Genomic DNA, 18992 nt, shown 5'->3' on the forward strand with positions numbered 1-18992 from the left:
TTTTTTATCACAGATATAATACAAATTAAAATTTTATTTCAATAACAATTAATTTATTTTTAATATTAAAGACATTAATTTTTTAAAAACATTTGATAATTTACTTTTAGATTATGATTGTGATAATTTGTAAGCATAATCTTTTAGCTTAATGATAATATTAAATTCCATTAACTATAAAGATTTACATTAACTTTCATTGAAATAAAAGTTATTACTCTTTTTTTTAAACAATTTAATTATTGTAAAGAAAAAAAAACCTTTAAGTACTAATTCAAATGAAAATTCAAATCCCATAAATATTAAGATTAATATATGAAAAATATATTTCTTTTATATCTCTATTCTTCTTTCAATGTATTTTCATTTTATATCATCAATCGCAATAACCAAACCTAAAAAATAAAAATGTAGAAAGAAATAAAACTGAAAAAAAAAAAGGATAATCTAAAAATAATATGAATAAAAAATATGAAAATGATATGATATAAAATAATAACAATAATTATATAAATTTAATAAAATAAAAAATATATTTTATTTTTTATATTAATATAAATTATAATAAATAATTTTCATATAAAATATTTACAAATATATAAATTTTAATATTTTATATATACAAAAATATGAATTTAAAAAATGTACAAAATCTCCATTTACCGTCGGGTGAGGTTAGCAAAATAGAGTTCTAACGAAAATTTCCCTCTCTCCAAAAATCCGTTACCAAAAATCACGAAATGCCACTGTACTGATTCTATTCGATTTAAAAACGACACCTAGATATCTGCAAAAGCGCCACTGCTCGCGGTCGTTTTTGAGCTTTTCAACCATGAAACTTCTCAGCAACGTCGATTTCCTCAAGAACCAAACAGCGATCAGATTCGCGGCCTTCGTCTTCATCTCTATCGCTTTCTTTTACTTAGGCAAACACTCGTCAGACGATTCCCGCCAGCTTATCTTCTTTTCCCGCCAATACCCTACCGAAACGACGCCGTCTCCACCTTACATCGCTATTTCGCCTAATCTCAATAAAGAATTCAATATATCCGCTCTCATTAACACCACCGCACCGGAAACCGAACCGAAACCATCTGGTTCAGTTAAAAACAAAGAAAAATCAGTGTCGGAGTCATTGGCAGCTCCGCTTCCGCCGCCGGAGATAAAGAACTACGGGATCGTGGATGAGAACGGGACAATGTCGGACGCGTTTGAGACCGGGGAGTTCGATCCAGATTTGGTGGAGAATTGGGGGAATGGAACGGAGATTCAGACGGAAACGGATCAGGAGGATGTTAGGTTTACGTTGAGGGTTAAGAAGTTTGGGCTTTGTGAAGAGAGTATGAAAGAGTATATACCGTGTTTGGATAATGTGGAAGCAATTAAGAGGCTTAAATCGACGGAGAGAGGAGAGCGATTTGAACGACATTGTCCGGAGAAAGAGAAAGGATTGAATTGCTTGGTTCCGGCTCCGAACGGTTACCGGCCTCCGATCCCGTGGCCTCGGAGCCGCGATGAGGTAAAATATATTGTTTAATTTTGAAATATATGTGCAAAAGGAAATGGAATCTCAAATGATTTATGTATTTTGTAGATTCTTTATTTAACTGCTTCGTCTCTGCTCTGTGAATGCTCAAACTCGACATGGAACAATGGAGCTGAATTCGAGTGAGTTGAGTCACAAGTTGAGCATTAGAACCGTCAGCATAGACATGACAATTTAAATTACGATACCATGACACTACACAAATATTATACGAAGATGTCATAGTTTAAAATTTTAACAATAACTATATACGTGTTTAACAAAACCAAAAAAATCTATTTCATGTTTTTATATTAACACGAATTGTGATAAAATTTTCGTGTAAAATATAGTACAAATACACTAATCGTCAGGTCAGTGAGTTTCTTTTTTAGGTTTTTCAGGTTTTGAGTGTTTAAAAAAGGACAAATTAAATGGTTTGATTACTGGGATAAAGAGACTCTAGGGATTACCTGTTCTAAAGTACTAGTTGTATTGATTTCTTTTTTCACCTTTTGTTGCTGAGGGAATAGAGGAAATATATTCCAAGTTTTTTTTTTTTTTTTCCTTTTTACTCTTTTTTTTTTTCTTTTTTTGCTTTTGAAAGTAGCTTTTGTTACCTCAAGGTTTGCTTTGAAGTAGTTTTTGTTAATGTTTGATTGGTTTATTGCTTCTCTTATTTGTAGCATACCTAGTTTTCTAATAGGAATAACTGCTTCAATGGATAGGTATGGTTTAGCAATGTTCCTCATACGCGTCTAGTAGATGACAAAGGTGGTCAAAATTGGATTTCCAAAAAAGGGAAAGATAAATTCAAGTTTCCTGGAGGTGGCACACAGTTCATACATGGGGCAGACCAGTACCTGGATCAGATTTCTAAGGTAATTAAAATTTTAAAACCTTATATATATGGATGAAAAACACCAAGCAATTTGGTCTGTGGATTTTGTTTATGATGACCAAGTTCTAATCTGTTTATCCAGATGGTCCCTGAGATTACATTTGGTCATCATATTCGGGTTGTTCTGGATGTTGGATGTGGTGTGGCAAGTTTTGGTGCCTATTTGCTATCCCGAAATGTTATAACCATGTCAATAGCTCCCAAAGATGTCCATGAAAACCAGATTCAATTTGCTCTTGAGCGTGGAGTGCCTGCAATGGTGGCTGCATTTGCAACTCGCCGTTTATTGTACCCAAGTCAAGCCTTTGATTTGATACATTGTTCTAGATGTCGTATCAATTGGACTCGTGATGGTAAACTTTTTGTTCATGTTTTATCTAGTCATTTTTTGGTAGTGAAGAAAAGTAAGAAGGTAAGGAAATTATTTCTGTACAATTCCAAGTATCGCCTCTGCACTAACTATGACATTTGGCAACCCTATATGCTCAATTGCTCATTCTATCTTGTCACTTTTTCCCCCTTTCCAGTGAGGAAGTTTTTCCACAATACCAGTTTCTCTTTGCCAATAAGCTTTCTTACATCTACCTTTTCTTTTTAAATAAAAACTTTTTCCCATCTTGTTTATACTTGTTATGTCCCATTAGATTTTTCTAGAATATTAATTTCGCATTTTTTCTTTTACTGTCATGAAGTCAAGTTCTGGGATATCTTCTGATGCATCCTTCTGTTCTTATGCTTTCTAATGAAGATGGAATTTTGCTCCTTGAGGTGAATAGAATGCTCAGGGCTGGTGGATATTTTGCTTGGGCAGCACAGCCAGTTTACAAGCATGAAGAAGCTCTTGAGGAACAGTGGCAAGGTATAACTGATGGACCTAGAATTCATGTTTAGCATGCCAAGAAATGTGATAACTAATATATGCTCATTATGGATTTGCAAAGTTCAACTTTTAATCATGCTAACATTTTCCTCTTATCCTGGTTGAGCATTTATTCTGTTTGTCTCGTGATAATATAATCTAATATGTTGTGTAGCAGTTTGTAGGAAATTGCATGTTAGAATTGGTGTGCATGATTATTTTCTGATCTTTACTTCCAGAGATGCTTAACCTTACTACTCGCCTCTGCTGGAATCTTGTAAAGAAGGAAGGATATATTGCAATATGGCAGAAGCCCTTTAATAACAGCTGTTATTTAAGCCGTGAAGCCGGGATCAATCATCCCTTGTGTGACCCAGATGATGACCCAGATAATGTTTGGTATGTTCGTTACTGTTCCTTTTATTTGGAAAACTATGCCTAACGGGATAATATCATCAACTGCAATGGCAGATTTTTAGTTATCTAAGTCCTTGTTCCCTACATAAGAGGATGAATATTAGAGTCGGCAATCATATAATTGGGTGCTTGGAGGTTTAGATACTTGTTCTTGCAACTGGCTGTGAGCTAGTTGGTGTATATTGCTTTTAGTGATATGTACTCCATAACAGAATGAGAAACTATCTGTTGCTTGAGGGAAATTGTGCATATCATTGCTTTTTTGAAGTTGTGTTTTGAGTTCTGCCTATAGTGTATTTGACCGTTGTAATTTTTATGAAATTGACCACTGGCATGATTTGACTTTTCTGTGCATGAAAGTTGTGCAGGAATTCCTCTGGGTTTCTCTGCTGACAATCTGTGAAGACACGCTTAAAGAATACTGATTTTGTTTTTGATGGCTTCCATCAGTTAAACAATGTCGACTTTATTTGTATATAGCTATAACTTCATCAATCTCCATGGATTAATTTGTAAACCTATTCCAAAATCTGGAATTTCTTTTTCATGTTCTTTTTGTAGGCCGTAGTACTCTTTGCTGATTATTTAGGTCTTCCAGACTCCAGGGTCTGCATCTGATTTTTCATTCTGTTTGATGTGAGTAGTTTCGATTTTCTTATTCACGGGATATTTGCATAATCTCTCAGGTATGTTAATCTGAAGGCATGCATTAGTCAACTTCCTAAGAACGGGCATGGTGCAAATGTTGCTCCTTGGCCTGCTCGTCTGCAAACCCCACCTGACAGGCTGGAGAGCATACGAATTGATTCCTACATAGCTAGAAAAGAGCTATTCAAAGCAGAATCAAAATACTGGAATGAAATAGTGGCAAAATATGTCCGTGCTAGATATTGGAAGAAGGTTAAACTAAGAAATATATTGGACATGAGAGCTGGCTTTGGAGGGTATTTTTTTAACCTAGTCTTGCACTGTTCCATTAAGATACTTCTGTATTTATCAAATCTGTGGTTTTATGTATTTTTGTGCAGATTTGCAGCTGCATTAATTGACAATCAACTTGATGCTTGGGTTCTTAATGCGGTCCCTGTTAGTGGGCCCAATACCTTGCCTGTTATTTATGATCGTGGATTAATAGGGGTCATGCATGACTGGTACTTTTTCTTAACCATAATTCCAATAAGGAAACTCTGCATAGTTGATTAGATCGGAATGGATTGAATTAGTAATGGCTGTACTTTCATCAATGATTTTAATCATTCTTAGGAACTTTTGGCTAAAAAAATCATTACTTACGAATTACAATCTCAAAAGAGTTATCTACACCTTCAAATGAACCCTTCCCTTTGCTTCCCTCTTTCCCCTTTTTCACATTTTTGAATTACTTTAGTTTAACCATTTCCTTTTTGCAAAATGTTGTGCATCTAATATATGTTTTCTTACTCTGTCATCCTATAGGCATACAATACTGATTTATAATCTAAACTCTAAAGTATGCTATGGTTGTTGCTGTTGCTTGGACTGAGTTATAAGCTAAATTGTGTCTGATTTACCAGGTGTGAACCATTTGATACATACCCAAGGACCTATGATCTTGTGCATGCGGCTGGTCTCTTCTCAGTTGAGAGGAAAAGGTAAACCCTAATACTTTGATATTTGGTATAATATTTCTCTGCTAGCTGATTATTGAAGTTCTGTTCATGTTGAGGCAATCATTTTTGCTCAAAACAGAAGATTTCATTCACCACCTTCAGTGGTGAAATTCCTTCTTTTTACAAGAAAACATTCAAGATCCAAAAATTGTTTATTTTTATAGGAAGAAAATATGGTACTATGTGTTGGATATGGGTTCATTCTCACTCTTTATGATTTGGGAGTTTTATCGACAAGGCAAAGTGTTAATATATGGTTAATTGATTTGGTAATTTAATTATTTGTTCTTTTATGTCAGATGTAATATGTCTACGATTATGCTTGAAATGGACCGGATATTGAGACCTGGTGGACGAGCATACATCCGTGATTCTGTTGATGTTATGGATGACCTTCAAGATATTGCAAAAGCCATGGGTTGGCACCCAGCTCTACTTAATACATCTGAGGGTCCTCATGCAAGTTACAGGATCTTGATATGTGACAAGCGCCTACTTCGCGGTTGAGCCAATAGAACTAAAAACTCAAGTTGCATATCTTCACTGTTTACTAATGCAAAGTGAAAATGTAATTAGACAGGCTAACACGTCTCTTGCACACTGTCATTACCAAGTAAAAGAAAGGAGGATGGTTATTGAAATTTTAACTGAACATATCAAGAGGATTAAAGTATGCAGTCATCGACTGGCAGACATCAGATACTTTCCTGTTCATATAGCGTGTTTGGAGTCTGCTAGAGGAAGACGAAGCCAGATATTTGATATCCTCATCTTAAAGGCAAGCTTGAAATTTTACAGCTCCTTCTGCAACTTAATTATAAGATATAGTCATACTACCTGCGTTTTTTTTCTTGGGGCAGGAGTATGATCATTATTTTTATTTCATTCTTTGGATAGACACAGGCAAAAAATTTTTTTCTTCAGTTAAAATTCACGTTCATTCCCTTTTTCCTTGGGATAAAGTCTTTCTTTTATTCTTTGAATTGGATTAATCTGTTATAAGCTAGATATCCTTTCATGATGTGCTGGAGACTGATGATTCCATTCTGGGAAAGTTTTGGTTTTTCTTTTCAGTCGGAAATTCTGCTGGCTGCTGTTTCTTCCATTCTAGGAAAGTTTCCAAATACATTGTATAAATAATAACAAAAATTGTGCTCTCAGACATCTAACCACTTTCCATAACATTGGTTTTTCAGGCAAAATAAAATTTGAGATCTTGAATGTTGAGTCTTACTCTCAAGTTACACAATAGATTTTCAATTTGATCAATGATCTCTAATTGTCAGATTTTGGTTTCCACATCTTCCCTTGATTTTGGTGTAGCTGAAAAGGCCTTTGAGTGGCAAAATAGCCTGGAGAACTTTCCGGCCTTGCTCTCTGAATCTGAGGTCGCACTTGTGAGACTGAGGGTGTTGGTGAGGGTGTCAGTGTCTGTTTCTGAAATCTGTGAAACTGAGGTTGCACTTGTGAGACTGAGGGTGTTGGTGAGGATGCCGGTGTCGGTTTCTGAAATCTCTGAAACTGAGGTTGTACTTGTGAGACCGAGGGTGTCAATGAGGGAGCCAGTGTTGGTGTTGGTTTCTGAAATTGATGTTGTGGCCTTCTACTTTCCACCCTTGGTTTCTGAAATAGAGGTTGCACTTTAGATGTTGAGGGCATCACCATTTTCTGAGCTTGATGCTGCATTTGCAAAGGTGAATGCACAGCCCGGTGCACCTGTAGATTTGCATTCAGGTATTGCCCACCATTGTTGCTTGAGTAACTGATTGAATGATTTAAAATATATCTGGATGTTTGTGGCCCAGCTAATGTAGGGAGGAGAGCACTTTGGCTCGGATTGGCTGAGATAAGCAATCGACGAGTTGTCTCAAATGCTTCAGATATCTTTATCAGTTGTTTCTGACTGACAGCCCTAGCAGCATTTTCTTGCTGTTCAAAAGGATCTTCAATCTAAACAAACATCAAAAAGAGTCATTACTTTTATCAGTGTCCAAGCCATGAACCTTATAAAAAATACGAGAGAGAGAGAGAGAGAATTTTACAAATATTGCATAAGTCTTGGGCAACCATCTTGTATTGTTTCTTATATACTCCCACCGTCCCGTAAACGAGCAGATTCCCATCTCCGAGGCCTTCGAATGTATGTCTGAAAACTGTGCATATATTTATAACTTTAGCATACATAAACCTATATGGTTCTCCCACGGAGAACTGCTTTAGAAACCTGCTGTCATAAACGTTAAACGGTACTTTGACATACGGCATCAACAAGCATAATAGACGATCATAACAGGAACCAATACCTTGGCAATAAAGGAAATGAACAGTTCAGACAAAGAACTTGGATTTGGGGTTCTGCTTGATCTAAACCTGTCAATGTTAGAAGAACATACTTGTGCAATGCGTCTCTCTGCATCAGCTCTCACACCTGCATCAGAGAAGAATTCCGATCAGGAAGTTATCCTCTAAACATATTTAGCATTTTTAATTCACAATTTGTTTTTCATTAGTGAAATAATATGAACAATTTTTCTTTAATCCTGCTCAAAATTTCACATTGCAGCGTATTTATAACTGACAGCCTGAGCTTAATTTCAATCAAACACCACCAAGAGCCACCAATAAGAATCATAACCTTCATTTTACCTGTAAGATCATCCATAACATTTGTTGGGTATATATCTTTCAAAGGAGGTAAAATTGCAGGCACACATGTCTGCAAGAAATAGAAAATAAATGAAATGATATATGAATAAAAGTATGGTCGATATTATACCAACAGCAAAACCAAGAAACACAAATGAATAAATGCAGAGAGGAAGAACGTTATATCTCTCCATTGCCAAAAAAAAGTAAATGAAACTGGGGAACATTGGGGTCAGACAGATGGAATACAAAGATGAATACAGTATGCTTTTGATTGTATTAAAAAAATCACTTGCTTCTACAATTTTTACGATGATTGATACAAGAAACAATTATAAAAGCCACCTGAAAATGGAAGATAACCATCAAACTGAGGGAATAGGAGTTGAATGTCCCTGATTTTGGATTATTAATGCCATTAGCCTTGGCCCATTCCTTCACCTGCACAGCATGAATGACGAAATGAGATATATGTTCCTCTCCACAACAGTAAGTGATAGTTTTTAATGAGACATACCAGTAAAACCATGTCTCGAAAGCGACCATCTATCTCATTGAGCCAAAATAAGAATTTGGATTTTATTTGGCCCTGCAGATTATCGACTGAAATATCACAAGAAATGTTCTGCCATTTGCTCACAATTTTCAAAATGGGAACTCTTGCATTGGGAATAAATTGCAACCTCTGCCATCCACCTACATATAAATGTTATCTTGATAATTAAAAGCCATTATTTATAATGACCGATCAAACATAAAGAATAGCAATGTACAGCCACCCCCAACCCTCCCAAGAAAAAGCTTTCTCTGCTCCCATCCTCTTATGTTTTAACAAGAACATGAAAGCATGATGATTATACGAAATCACCTTTCCGTCTTAAAGCTGTTAGTAATTCTCCCAGTAGACTCTGTTTCCTCTTCTTTCCAGCAGATGAAACATATGAACCATAAGGTAACTCAATAGAAATATCCAAGTCTCCCCATCGCGAGAAGAGATTAGACACAAAGGATCCAAATGGCTCCACAGTTGCACCTGTTTTGACGAGTTATGTCAGGTATACATATTGTTAATTACCAAAATCTTTAACCAATAAAAATCTTCATAAATGATATGCAAAAGATCACTTCTTTATGTCATGTATCTTTTCAAGAGACCAGAAAATTTCTTTCCTGCCTAGGTGAAATATGGGAAATGGGATAAAGACCGTACTCACAGAAAGATCTCACCTTCCAGACTTAAAAAAGATTAAAAAATAAAATCTAAAATTATCGTAAGTAAGGTTGGTCAGACCATACCACCCGGTGCTTCTTAGCCAAATTGCTTAGGTACGCCAGTTCCATCGTGCCAGGAAAATGTCAAACAACTATTTCTAAAAACAGACCTTGTTTAAGCCACTTATGAAAGTCCACTTTCAGATCAAAAGAAAGGGGAAAAAACAATAACATTATCATCTAAAAATTCTTCAGGAAGCCGATTTTTCCTCCATGACAATCTTTCTTACTTAATAGTGCATATAGGCAATGTTCACTTTTTGGCCCCTTCGCTGGAGGAGAACATTTTGAGCTTGTATAAGATGAAATTATTTCCCTTTTGCAATTGTTTGCAACATTCCAATAAATGGTTGGTTTTTCTTGATCCATCATTGAATGCAAAATGTAACATTTCCATAGCCAATTTCATTCAATAAGCCTGCATATGTTTTATTCCCATCTTCATAGACAAATTTACATGAATCAATCTAAACAAAGAACTGAGCACAACCATTTAAAAAGTAACATAAAAATTACCTCTTAAACTTTCCATAGATTGAACAACTTCACGCAATTCATCAATGATCTTAAACCGTGTAACCCAATCATCACGCAGGGGCTTGATCACATCAAGTACTTCCTTGAGAGTTGACTCCACTTGACTATATGAATCCATCTTTGTTTGTTATACACTAATATCAAAGATAACACAAATTTGCTCTTTCAAGAAAGCTCAAAGATTATAATTGAAACTTTAAAAAAGAAACCCTCAATCTGAGAACTGTTCACATAATTAAAGACCATATGTATCAAAATTCAAAAGTCATCTCATAAAAAAATAAATAAAATAAAAAAATAATATTTTTATAAAAAAAAGATAACAACTTTATTGACTTAAGTATCGTATTGTACAAGAAATTCAGGCATTGATAAATTGAGTTGATATAAATCCACAAGTAATAATCTAAACAAATAAGATAAATGTAATTTACAGAACATTAAAAGCATAAACCCCAAAATAATATAGATTTCAAAAGAAAGGAGAAATTTTTATCAGGCCCAACCAATCAAAATCAATCTTTGCCAACTAAAATAAGCTAAATTTAACCACAGGCATTTAAACAAACACTTAAAAGACATAAATAAGCATTAAAAAAGAAAAGAGATTTTACCTTCAAAAATCAATAAAAATCAACTCCCTTTTATCCTCTTATTTTAGGGATTTTCATTTTTTTGACTGAATTCTTCCCTTTCAGATATTTTGAAGAAACTGCAAAATTAAGTTAAAAAAAACAATTAAAAAAAGACAAAACCCAGAAATATTTCACATTACCCTTCATTAATAATAACGACAGAGATGGTTTTTAATATGCATACTGTTTTAAGCAGAAAAAAAAGTTAGGGTTTTTTTCCTTTTTGGTTTGGTTTCCTTACGTAAGGGGTAATCTCTTTCTTTTTATTTTTTTCAAGAATTAAAAGAATGATTCGGACATTGGGAGGGGAAATGGTAAAGAAAAAGGAAAAGAAAAGACAAAGAGAAACGAAAAAGAGAGAGACACTGAGAGTCGGTGGGATAATCAATCTTTCACTTGAGTCAATAGTCAATGTTAGTGCTTTGCTTAGCTGGACAGAAAAAAGGTCGATTTTTTTTTTTTTTTCTCTTTTTTATTTGTTTTTCTCCAAAAACAAATTGGTCATTGTTGGATTTGGTTTGAACTTGGATGTTTGTTTGTTTTTCAAATTTTCTATGTGCTTTTTTTTTTCAAAAGAAAAAACATCGAATAGCTCATGTGTGTATCAAATCATTGATATATGCCCTAACAATGAAAGGTGCTAAATTAGGTCATTTGATCCATTAAACTTTCATTCTAATATTATATTTTATTTGAATTAAATTTTATAATTGTTAAAATATTATCTGTCTTTATATTTATATATATAAATTATACATAAGTGTTAATAGTTTGATATGATAGTTAAAGTTTAAATGTCATTTGATCATTATATTTTTCATGTAATTATTAAAAGATTATCTATCTTTAAATTTATATATGTAAATTATATGTAAGTGTTAATGATTTGATGTAAGATTTAAATATAACATGATCATTATTTTTTTCGTTTGTTTGTTAAAAGATTGTTTGTATTTAAATTTATAAATGTAAATTACATGTAAATGTTAATGATATGATGTGATAGCTAAGGTTTAAATATCACGTGATTATTATTCTTTTCATATAAAATTAATTTAGATTATTATTGTAGTTAAATTGATTTATTAGGATATGTAATATCAACGTTAATATGTTCAATAACCTTTTTTTTTGTATTCAATATGAGATTGAAACACTTTACCTACATCCTTTTATCATCTTTTCATAAATTTTACTTATTAGAATATGCAGTGCTAATATTTATATGTTTGACGATCTTTCTTTTCCTATCCAATGTAAGATTAAAATATCCTATTTACATATTCTGAATGCTTCTCATGAAATCCAATTTTATGATTACCACCCTACTTATTTCCTTTGTGTAAATTATGGGTAAGCTTGCCTACTCCCTTTATGTAAATTATGTGTAAATGCTGATGATGTGATGTTTAGTCCCATGATGGCCTTTGTCACAACTGTCATTCTATTTACTTCTCTTATACAAGGACTATAACCCTATTTACTTCTCTTATATAAATTATGCATAAGTGACCTTGCATATTTTTTTTACTTAAATTATGCGTAAGTGTTGATGATGTAATGTATGTGTAAGTGTGAATGATCTTATTTATTTTTATTTAAATTATACGTAAACGTAAGCATACGTAAATGTTAATGATGTGATATGATAATTAAAGTGTAAATATCACTTAACATTATTTTTCATTTAATTTTGTGATGCTCTCGTCATAGTTTTGATCTTGTTTACTCCTCTTTGAAAGACTTTGGCATGATCAAACTAATCCACCTTGTCTATCCTCATTAAGAACTTAGCATAGAGTTAGATGAATCAAGGATTAACTCTGACCTTATTTATTGAAGTATACAATATCAACACTTATATATTCAATGATTTTTTTTTTCTTATATGATGTAAGATTGAAGCATCTTATTTACTTTATTCGAATGCTTATGACATAAATGTATTGCCCAAGAAACACCAACGTTGGCTCAATTTAATCCAATAAGGTATATTTTTTTTCCTTCCTCTTGTTCTTACAAATCTTTTGGTCAGTTTTGATTTTAGTGTACTGTTTTCACTGTCGTTATTTAATGTTGCCTGTTGTGTTCAAGGCCAAGCATCTCTTTCTCCCATCGTTCCAAATGTGTAGTTTAACCCCTTTGTTCTAATCATTTTTGTGTCATTGTGTGAATTTCATTGATTCTGAAAAAATAATGATCTGATGTCCTCAAACAACCCATTCCTGAACTAAAAAATTATGAACTAATTTATTTTAATTTTTACCATTTATTTACAAAGTTTAAACATTCAAGAAAAAAAAAAAAAAAAAAAGATAGAAATTAAAATAATAAAACCCAAGTTTTCTTTTCTTTTCCTTGAATTCTTCATCAAGATTGAAACTGAAACTCTACATCTTACAATTTCAGGAAAAAAAAAAGAAGCTATTTTCTTTCATTTAATATTTTTTTCCAATTAAACATTAATGTCTGTAATTCTATTTTTAATTTAATTATTGCAGCTGATTTTTCTTCAAACCAACAACAACAACGCTAACATTATCCGTGCTATGCCTAGCCAAGGCCAACTTGGTTAACAAAATGGAAGCATCCAAACACGCCTTATCCGAACTCTCGGCTGCGCCACCTTTTACCGCTGCGTCACTACCCAGTGACCCAGGTGGCGATGGCGGCCTTTGAGCGCGTAAGCACATACGCGCCACCCCACATGCTGTATCATTTGTCACCACATCCCACAATCCGTCGCTCGCCAATATCAAATGCTCGTCTCCCCCTTTTCTATCCGTTATTGTCACCTCTGGCTCCGGTATAACAAAGGGTTTTAAATAATTATCGCCTAATAATAAAAAAAAAGAAAAAGAAAAAATTAGATAACAATTTTAAAAAATAAAAAATGGTTAGGGATAAAATGGGAAATTTGAATTTTTAAGTTACCAATTGCTCTAGACATGGCTAAAACGCCAAGAACTCGAGGGCCATCCCAGTAGATTACTCGGCCACCGGCTTCTTTGATTCGGAGCAATTCATCGGGCCGGTCCGGCTGAAATAAATAAATAAATATATTTATTTATTTTTTATTTACGTGAAACTGAATTAAAATATCAAAGGTGAAACCTCTGACCTTGTGATCGTCAGAGAGGGGGAAAGCGACGCCATTTCGACATAAAACAGCGCGGGAATCGCCGCAGTTGGCGACGATGATCTTATCCGGCGTGACAACAGCAACCACTGCGGTGGATCCAACAGCGTTGCACTGTGGAGTTTGAAGTTCGCATCGGCAACTCGAACTCTCCTTGGCGTCCACTGTCCATTCTTGAACTTCCTTATCCATCCTCTTGAAGCTTCTCTCCATCGTTCGCTTCCATTCCACCGCCTTTCCTCCGCCGCACGCTTCGATTTCTTCTTTTACTATCTCGTGAAAGCGATCTCTACACTTCATCGCAACCTAAAAAAACGAAAAATCAGTTAAAACTGAATTAATTTGTTAATAAATTTAAATTACTCAAATATTTGCAAGCTTTTTTAGTACATGAGAGCAGCCATGGCCGTCGAAGACGCCGAAAAAGTGAATATCCGATGAACAAAACGTCGGGTGAATCGAAACGGCGTCTTCCATATCTCGTCTCCTCCCACAAACGGAAGTCACACCGAACTTCGGCGATTCATTTTCTTCTTCTATCGAATTATAGGTCTCTAATTTCACTGTTCCATTAGAATTTACACCCTCATTAGATTCGTGATCTTTCTTAAGCTTGTCAGTATCCGAGTTTTGAACAGCGTTATCAGAGTCTCGAGAAGAAGCCGGGAGGAATAGATCGAGATCGAGCTTCTGCCGTTTTCGGCCGGTTTCCAAGGGCGGTGGAACCGCAGCGTCGGCTACTAACTTAAACGGACGAAGCTCCGTTCTCCGGCGGCGAGAAGCTCTTGAGGTTGGTTCAACCGGAGCCACCACTTCACTTTCTCCGACAACTCCACAGCAAATGCCAGCCATTTGATTACTGAAGAACAAGCTTTTGAAAAATCAAGAGATATTTTTTCTTTTTCTCTTTTCAGATCGAATGCAAAGGACCCATCAAAATGGCTGGCTAAGAAGTTTTAATACTGAGAACCCTATATTCACCTGGGGGCCACACCATTACAAGGGCAGACTGCCCGTCACCATCGGGCAAGGGGACCCGACATGCACAGTTGGTCTGACGTTGATTTACTGAATAAAAGAAGTTAATCAGGCACCGTCCACTTGATCAGATTGTTGAAGAAGTGACACCTGTAAATTATGAAATGCTTGGGACACGTGGGCCAATGATGAGAAGCCACGACTTGTCGAAAAGACCTTCCTGTCCTGACACGCATGTGGTCCTGACGGAAGGGAGACGACCCTGCTATGTCGTTCATCACTTTTTCAATTAATTTTTTTAAAAAGAAACTGTTACGAAGATATCACCACGTGGCGAGATCGTGGAATACGAGATTCTGTGATGATTCTTCTCTCCACGCGCTTTTGTGGAGAGTGACGGTAATCACTATTAAGCTTTTTTTTTCCAAACAATAATTATTTAGTTTGCTTATTAGTTTTTAATTAGGAATCAAGTAAAATTTCTCAATATTAATTATGAATTTTTTTTACTTAGCTGTGTGGATTAAGTACTCTATAAATAGTTCATTTTCTTTCTTTGACATTTTGGAATTATATTATCATTACAAGACCTCAAGACATATGAAAATCTTTTTGTAATTAATTTTTTGTCTTATATTATTACATGTTGATTTTAGATTTTGTATTAAAAACTCAAATTAAAAAAAATTGTTTTGTGTGTCTTATTAATTTATTTTAAAATTTATACAAAAAATAAGTAAAGGTTCAATATAATTTTTTTTTTAACAAAAATGGCTCAATATGCTATTGTTTTAGAATGAAAAAGTAAATATATAAATGTAAAAAAATTTGGATTAAGGTGAAATTTGATAATATACTCTGAATTAATATTAAATTTATTATTATAATTATAATTTTATTTATTTTTAACAAAAGATAACAAAATTGAAGTAAATTTATCATTGCATTAATTAATATTTTATTTTATTTTATTTTTATAAAATTCAATAGTAAATCTAATATTTAGCAATGGAAGGAGCGTGATATTACGCTCCAGAGGTTGCGAAAAAGAGAATAATTAATCTAAAACAGGTTGTCTTTTATTAAATTCTGCTAGCTTGTCCCACAGTTGTGCAATGACTATAGAAATTTGGACACGTGAGGGACCACATGTGAAGGTCGATTGACGCCTCTGCAAAATATCTGAGGCTTCGGCGCTTCGCTAAATTAAATTTGACACGTGTCCTTGCTGACGTGGATCCGAAGTGCGCCACCACAGGCGGCCCCTCGTTGCTCGCGCTATAGCACGTTCGGGCACTCCCTTCGGCGTTGGAAAATTTTTATAATCTGCCATCCTTTTTTGCAATTTGAACACGTACCTAATTTTCCACTTCTTCCCTTAGCCTTTTTTGAATAAAACAATTTTATTTTTCAAAAAGAAAATTAAATAAGAATAAGTTTCTACGGTCCATGATCAGGTTCGCAGGGATTTAAATATATTTAGAAATAACTCATAAAAAATAATTGATAATAAAAATTAAATTTAAATTTTATAAATAAAATATTCAAAAATTTTAGAGTATAATCAAGTTCAATTGATATAATAAAAAATTGGTGCTTTTAAAATTTGAATCAAATTTAATTAAATTTTAAATTTTAAATTTAAATTAGATTTAAAAAAAATTAAATTATTTGAATTTATTTATATTAAATAAAAATAAATTTGATTAATATATTTATTTTTAAATTAAATTATTTATATTTGAATTCGAATTCAAACTTAAATTAATAAATATACATAAGGGTAAACAATAATTTTTTTATTAAAATAATTAAGATATATTAAAATATAAAAATTTAATTAAATTCAAGAATTATTCAAATTAAATATTATGATATTTAAATTAAATTATTTAATTTTAAATTTAACTCGATAATAATAAAATAAAATTTAAAAATTTTTTTAGTCAAATTGAAATAATTTGTGAGTATTGCTTAATCATTTACCCTTATAATCTAGACAATTGACTCTAGCCATGCACTTGTGTGGGAAAAGAATGGGCTTGACCTCTTGGGGTTCTTTTAGTTTAACATTGGACTTCGGCTGATTTTAGGAACATGGTTTGCATCATGGGCTTCGTCTAGCTCACTTGGAAGTTGAGCTAAGCCAGACTTCAGATTGGGGTTTACTCGACTACTGGAGCCCCTTGTCTTGGCATAGATTTATGAATTCTCATCAGGCCCAAAAGTAATACTTTTGTTCACAAGAATCAATTTAGTTGTTAAAATCACTACTTCTGTTTCCCACTCAATTAAATTGATGTAAGAAAATACATCTTTAAAATTTTTAGAGAATAAAATTACTAGATTAGGTTCAGACAGGGCGAAGCCCATTTTTTTACTGTATAAATCAATTAAATTAAATTTTAAATTCATAAATATTTGAGTAATATATTTAGTCATCTTGTCTTGCAGCTTTTTATCAGATAGAGGGAAAGTGGGAAGCTCATTTCTTAAAGAAAGACTTGCATGAAATTTGTCAAGTAAAGTTCGATGAAATTTTTATTAAAATTGATTAAATAAAAATTAAAACCACAATAAAAATTGATAGATTAAAATTTTTTATTTTATAAATTAAGTGTGAAAATTTTGAAAAACATTTAATAAATTTTTATATGTTTTTTAGGTAGACATTTTTTATAAAAATTTTAATAAAATTTTTATCGTTAAATAAATATTAATTAAATTTAATTATAAATAATATTTTCGATAAATTTTTTTATATATTATTAATCTTTTCGTTGAATTTTACTAATTTATCGATATAAATTTTTTATTACATCATTTTTAATAAAAAATTTTACGTAAATTGTTTTCTATTTCTTAGTAGGGTGCTATCCCCAACGAGAGTGGGTTTGATTAAATTGTCGTAAGTGATTTTAAATTCAAATCTTATATGTGATTTTTCGTTAACGTTAATTTCAAAGGAATTTTTTTTTCAGACAAAACAAAATGAAACAATTATTGAACGTTTGAGCACGAGAGTCTGTAAAAAAGTTCATCAAGTATTCATTTTTTGATTCTCTAGCTGCCTATCACCATTCACCAACTTTTGTTAATAGGCTACCAAAAGAAAATCCTTTCACAACGTGTGATTCCTTTGAATCTTTAAGCAACCTCAAGCTGGAATAGAAGTGTTGTCCCGTGTTATAGTTTCTCAAGGCATGACTAAAAGAAGAAACGCCTTCACATTTGCTCAGAATATATCCTCATTACCTCTGAAAAAATCTCATAAATGAATCTTTTGAAAGCAACATAGAAACAGGCAGATTATCCCTCTCCACTAGCTAAAAAATTTGGATTGTATTAGATTCGATTTAATTTTATAAATAATATATAATATTATATAATTTTAAAATTTGATCAAAATTTAAATTAATATTTTAAAATCAATTTTATTAAAATTAAATTCTATGATTCAATTTGATATATTAATTTTTAAAATTTAATTTTTTATATTGATATATTATTTTAATAAATTATTAATATATTTATATAAAATAATTATTTTTATTTTATAAAAATTTAAAAAATATAAAAAATTAATAAAAAAATATATTTAATTTTTTAAAATTTTTTATAGCCGATCTTAATATATATATATATATATATATATATATATTTAATACCATCGCAATCGGAACCAAACTAAACATTCCGATTTGAAATCTATTTTCGATTTTTCCTTCTTTTTTTTTTTTTTCTCACCCCTACCACTCCCACGTGCATCTCTGCCATTGCCATTGCCAGGCAGCCATTTTTAACATCTTTCTTATACAAAACCAGGCCATTTATGGAAACCTAAAGCAACCCCAAACCTCACTTTCCTTCTGTCTTATTTTCCTCTGTCTATCTTTAAAAACCTTTGTAAAAAACATTGAACCCCACACCTCCAAAAGCACGCAGGAAAACCCTCCTTTTGGGGGTAACATGAATTCCCTGTATACATAGCAACGAATCAAAATTTTTTAATCCCTTTCTCTGCAAAACTCCATTATTAAGTCAACAGTGATGGATCATCAATTTTTCTTGTAATGTTAAACGTTGAAAAAACAACTACAAAACACTCAGAGACCTCGCCGTGTATTCTGGAGGATCCATCGGTTTCAAAAGGGGGGGTTTTGATTTTGTTTTTTGGCTGAGTTTTTTGTAGGCTGCTAGGTTTGGTTGTTGAGATCAGTTGAGAGAGTAATAGCCAGCTATAATAAACAAGAAAAGGACGAGAAAAGAGTGCCAATGAAGTGAAATTATAGCATATAGTTTGATGCGTATAATTTATCAACTTGATTCCTTTGTGTTAGGTGTACGATTTTGGACCTTTTGGAGATTATCAGGGGATGAGAAACTTATAAAATAGTGAGGTTCGTTCAATTGGTAAGTATCGTCTTCTTTGAT

General features: G+C 32.8%; 3 protein-coding genes across 5 annotated transcripts; 1 reads left to right on the forward strand and 2 right to left on the reverse strand.

Annotated features, from left to right (window-relative positions):
• Positions 1–683: 683 nt before the first annotated feature.
• On the forward strand, positions 684–6558 carry LOC111296190 (putative methyltransferase PMT11). Its single transcript, XM_022890323.2, has 9 exons — positions 684–1519; positions 2254–2406; positions 2509–2779; positions 3175–3285; positions 3525–3684; positions 4389–4646; positions 4731–4853; positions 5256–5333; positions 5651–6558. Exons 1-9 carry the CDS (start codon positions 833–835, stop codon positions 5856–5858), a joined length of 2049 nt encoding a protein of 682 aa, XP_022746058.2. The 5' UTR covers positions 684–832; the 3' UTR covers positions 5859–6558.
• LOC111296191 (protein HESO1-like) lies at positions 6388–10834 on the reverse strand. 3 transcript variants are annotated; one of them, XM_022890325.2, is made up of 10 exons: positions 10806–10834; positions 10421–10518; positions 9786–9940; positions 8866–9030; positions 8515–8693; positions 8343–8438; positions 7998–8067; positions 7655–7779; positions 7394–7504; positions 6388–7301 (listed from the first exon to the last, which is right to left on the reverse strand). In XM_022890325.2, exons 3-10 carry the CDS (start codon positions 9922–9924, stop codon positions 6627–6629), a joined length of 1560 nt encoding a protein of 519 aa, XP_022746060.1. In that variant the 5' UTR covers positions 9925–9940; positions 10421–10518; positions 10806–10834; the 3' UTR covers positions 6388–6626. The 3 variants fall into 3 exon arrangements, with proteins under 3 accessions (XP_022746060.1, XP_022746059.1, XP_089596777.1); XM_022890324.2 differs by having other exon boundaries at positions 10626–10815; XM_089740651.1 differs by lacking the exon at positions 10806–10834 and adding an exon at positions 10626–10790 and having other exon boundaries at positions 9786–9910.
• A 1929-nt stretch (positions 10835–12763) lies between these two features.
• Positions 12764–14516, reverse strand: LOC111296344 (protein phosphatase 2C 37-like). The gene is made up of 4 exons (XM_022890605.2): positions 13971–14516; positions 13563–13886; positions 13376–13481; positions 12764–13277 (listed from the first exon to the last, which is right to left on the reverse strand). Exons 1-4 carry the CDS (start codon positions 14430–14432, stop codon positions 12934–12936), a joined length of 1236 nt encoding a protein of 411 aa, XP_022746340.2. The 5' UTR covers positions 14433–14516; the 3' UTR covers positions 12764–12933.
• Positions 14517–18992: the final 4476 nt, after the last annotated feature.

Source organism: Durio zibethinus, chromosome 12, assembly GCF_047325235.1.
Source record: "Durio zibethinus cultivar Kanyao isolate XHJ-2024 chromosome 12, ASM4732523v1, whole genome shotgun sequence".
Lineage (NCBI taxonomy): Eukaryota > Viridiplantae > Streptophyta > Magnoliopsida > Malvales > Malvaceae > Durio > Durio zibethinus.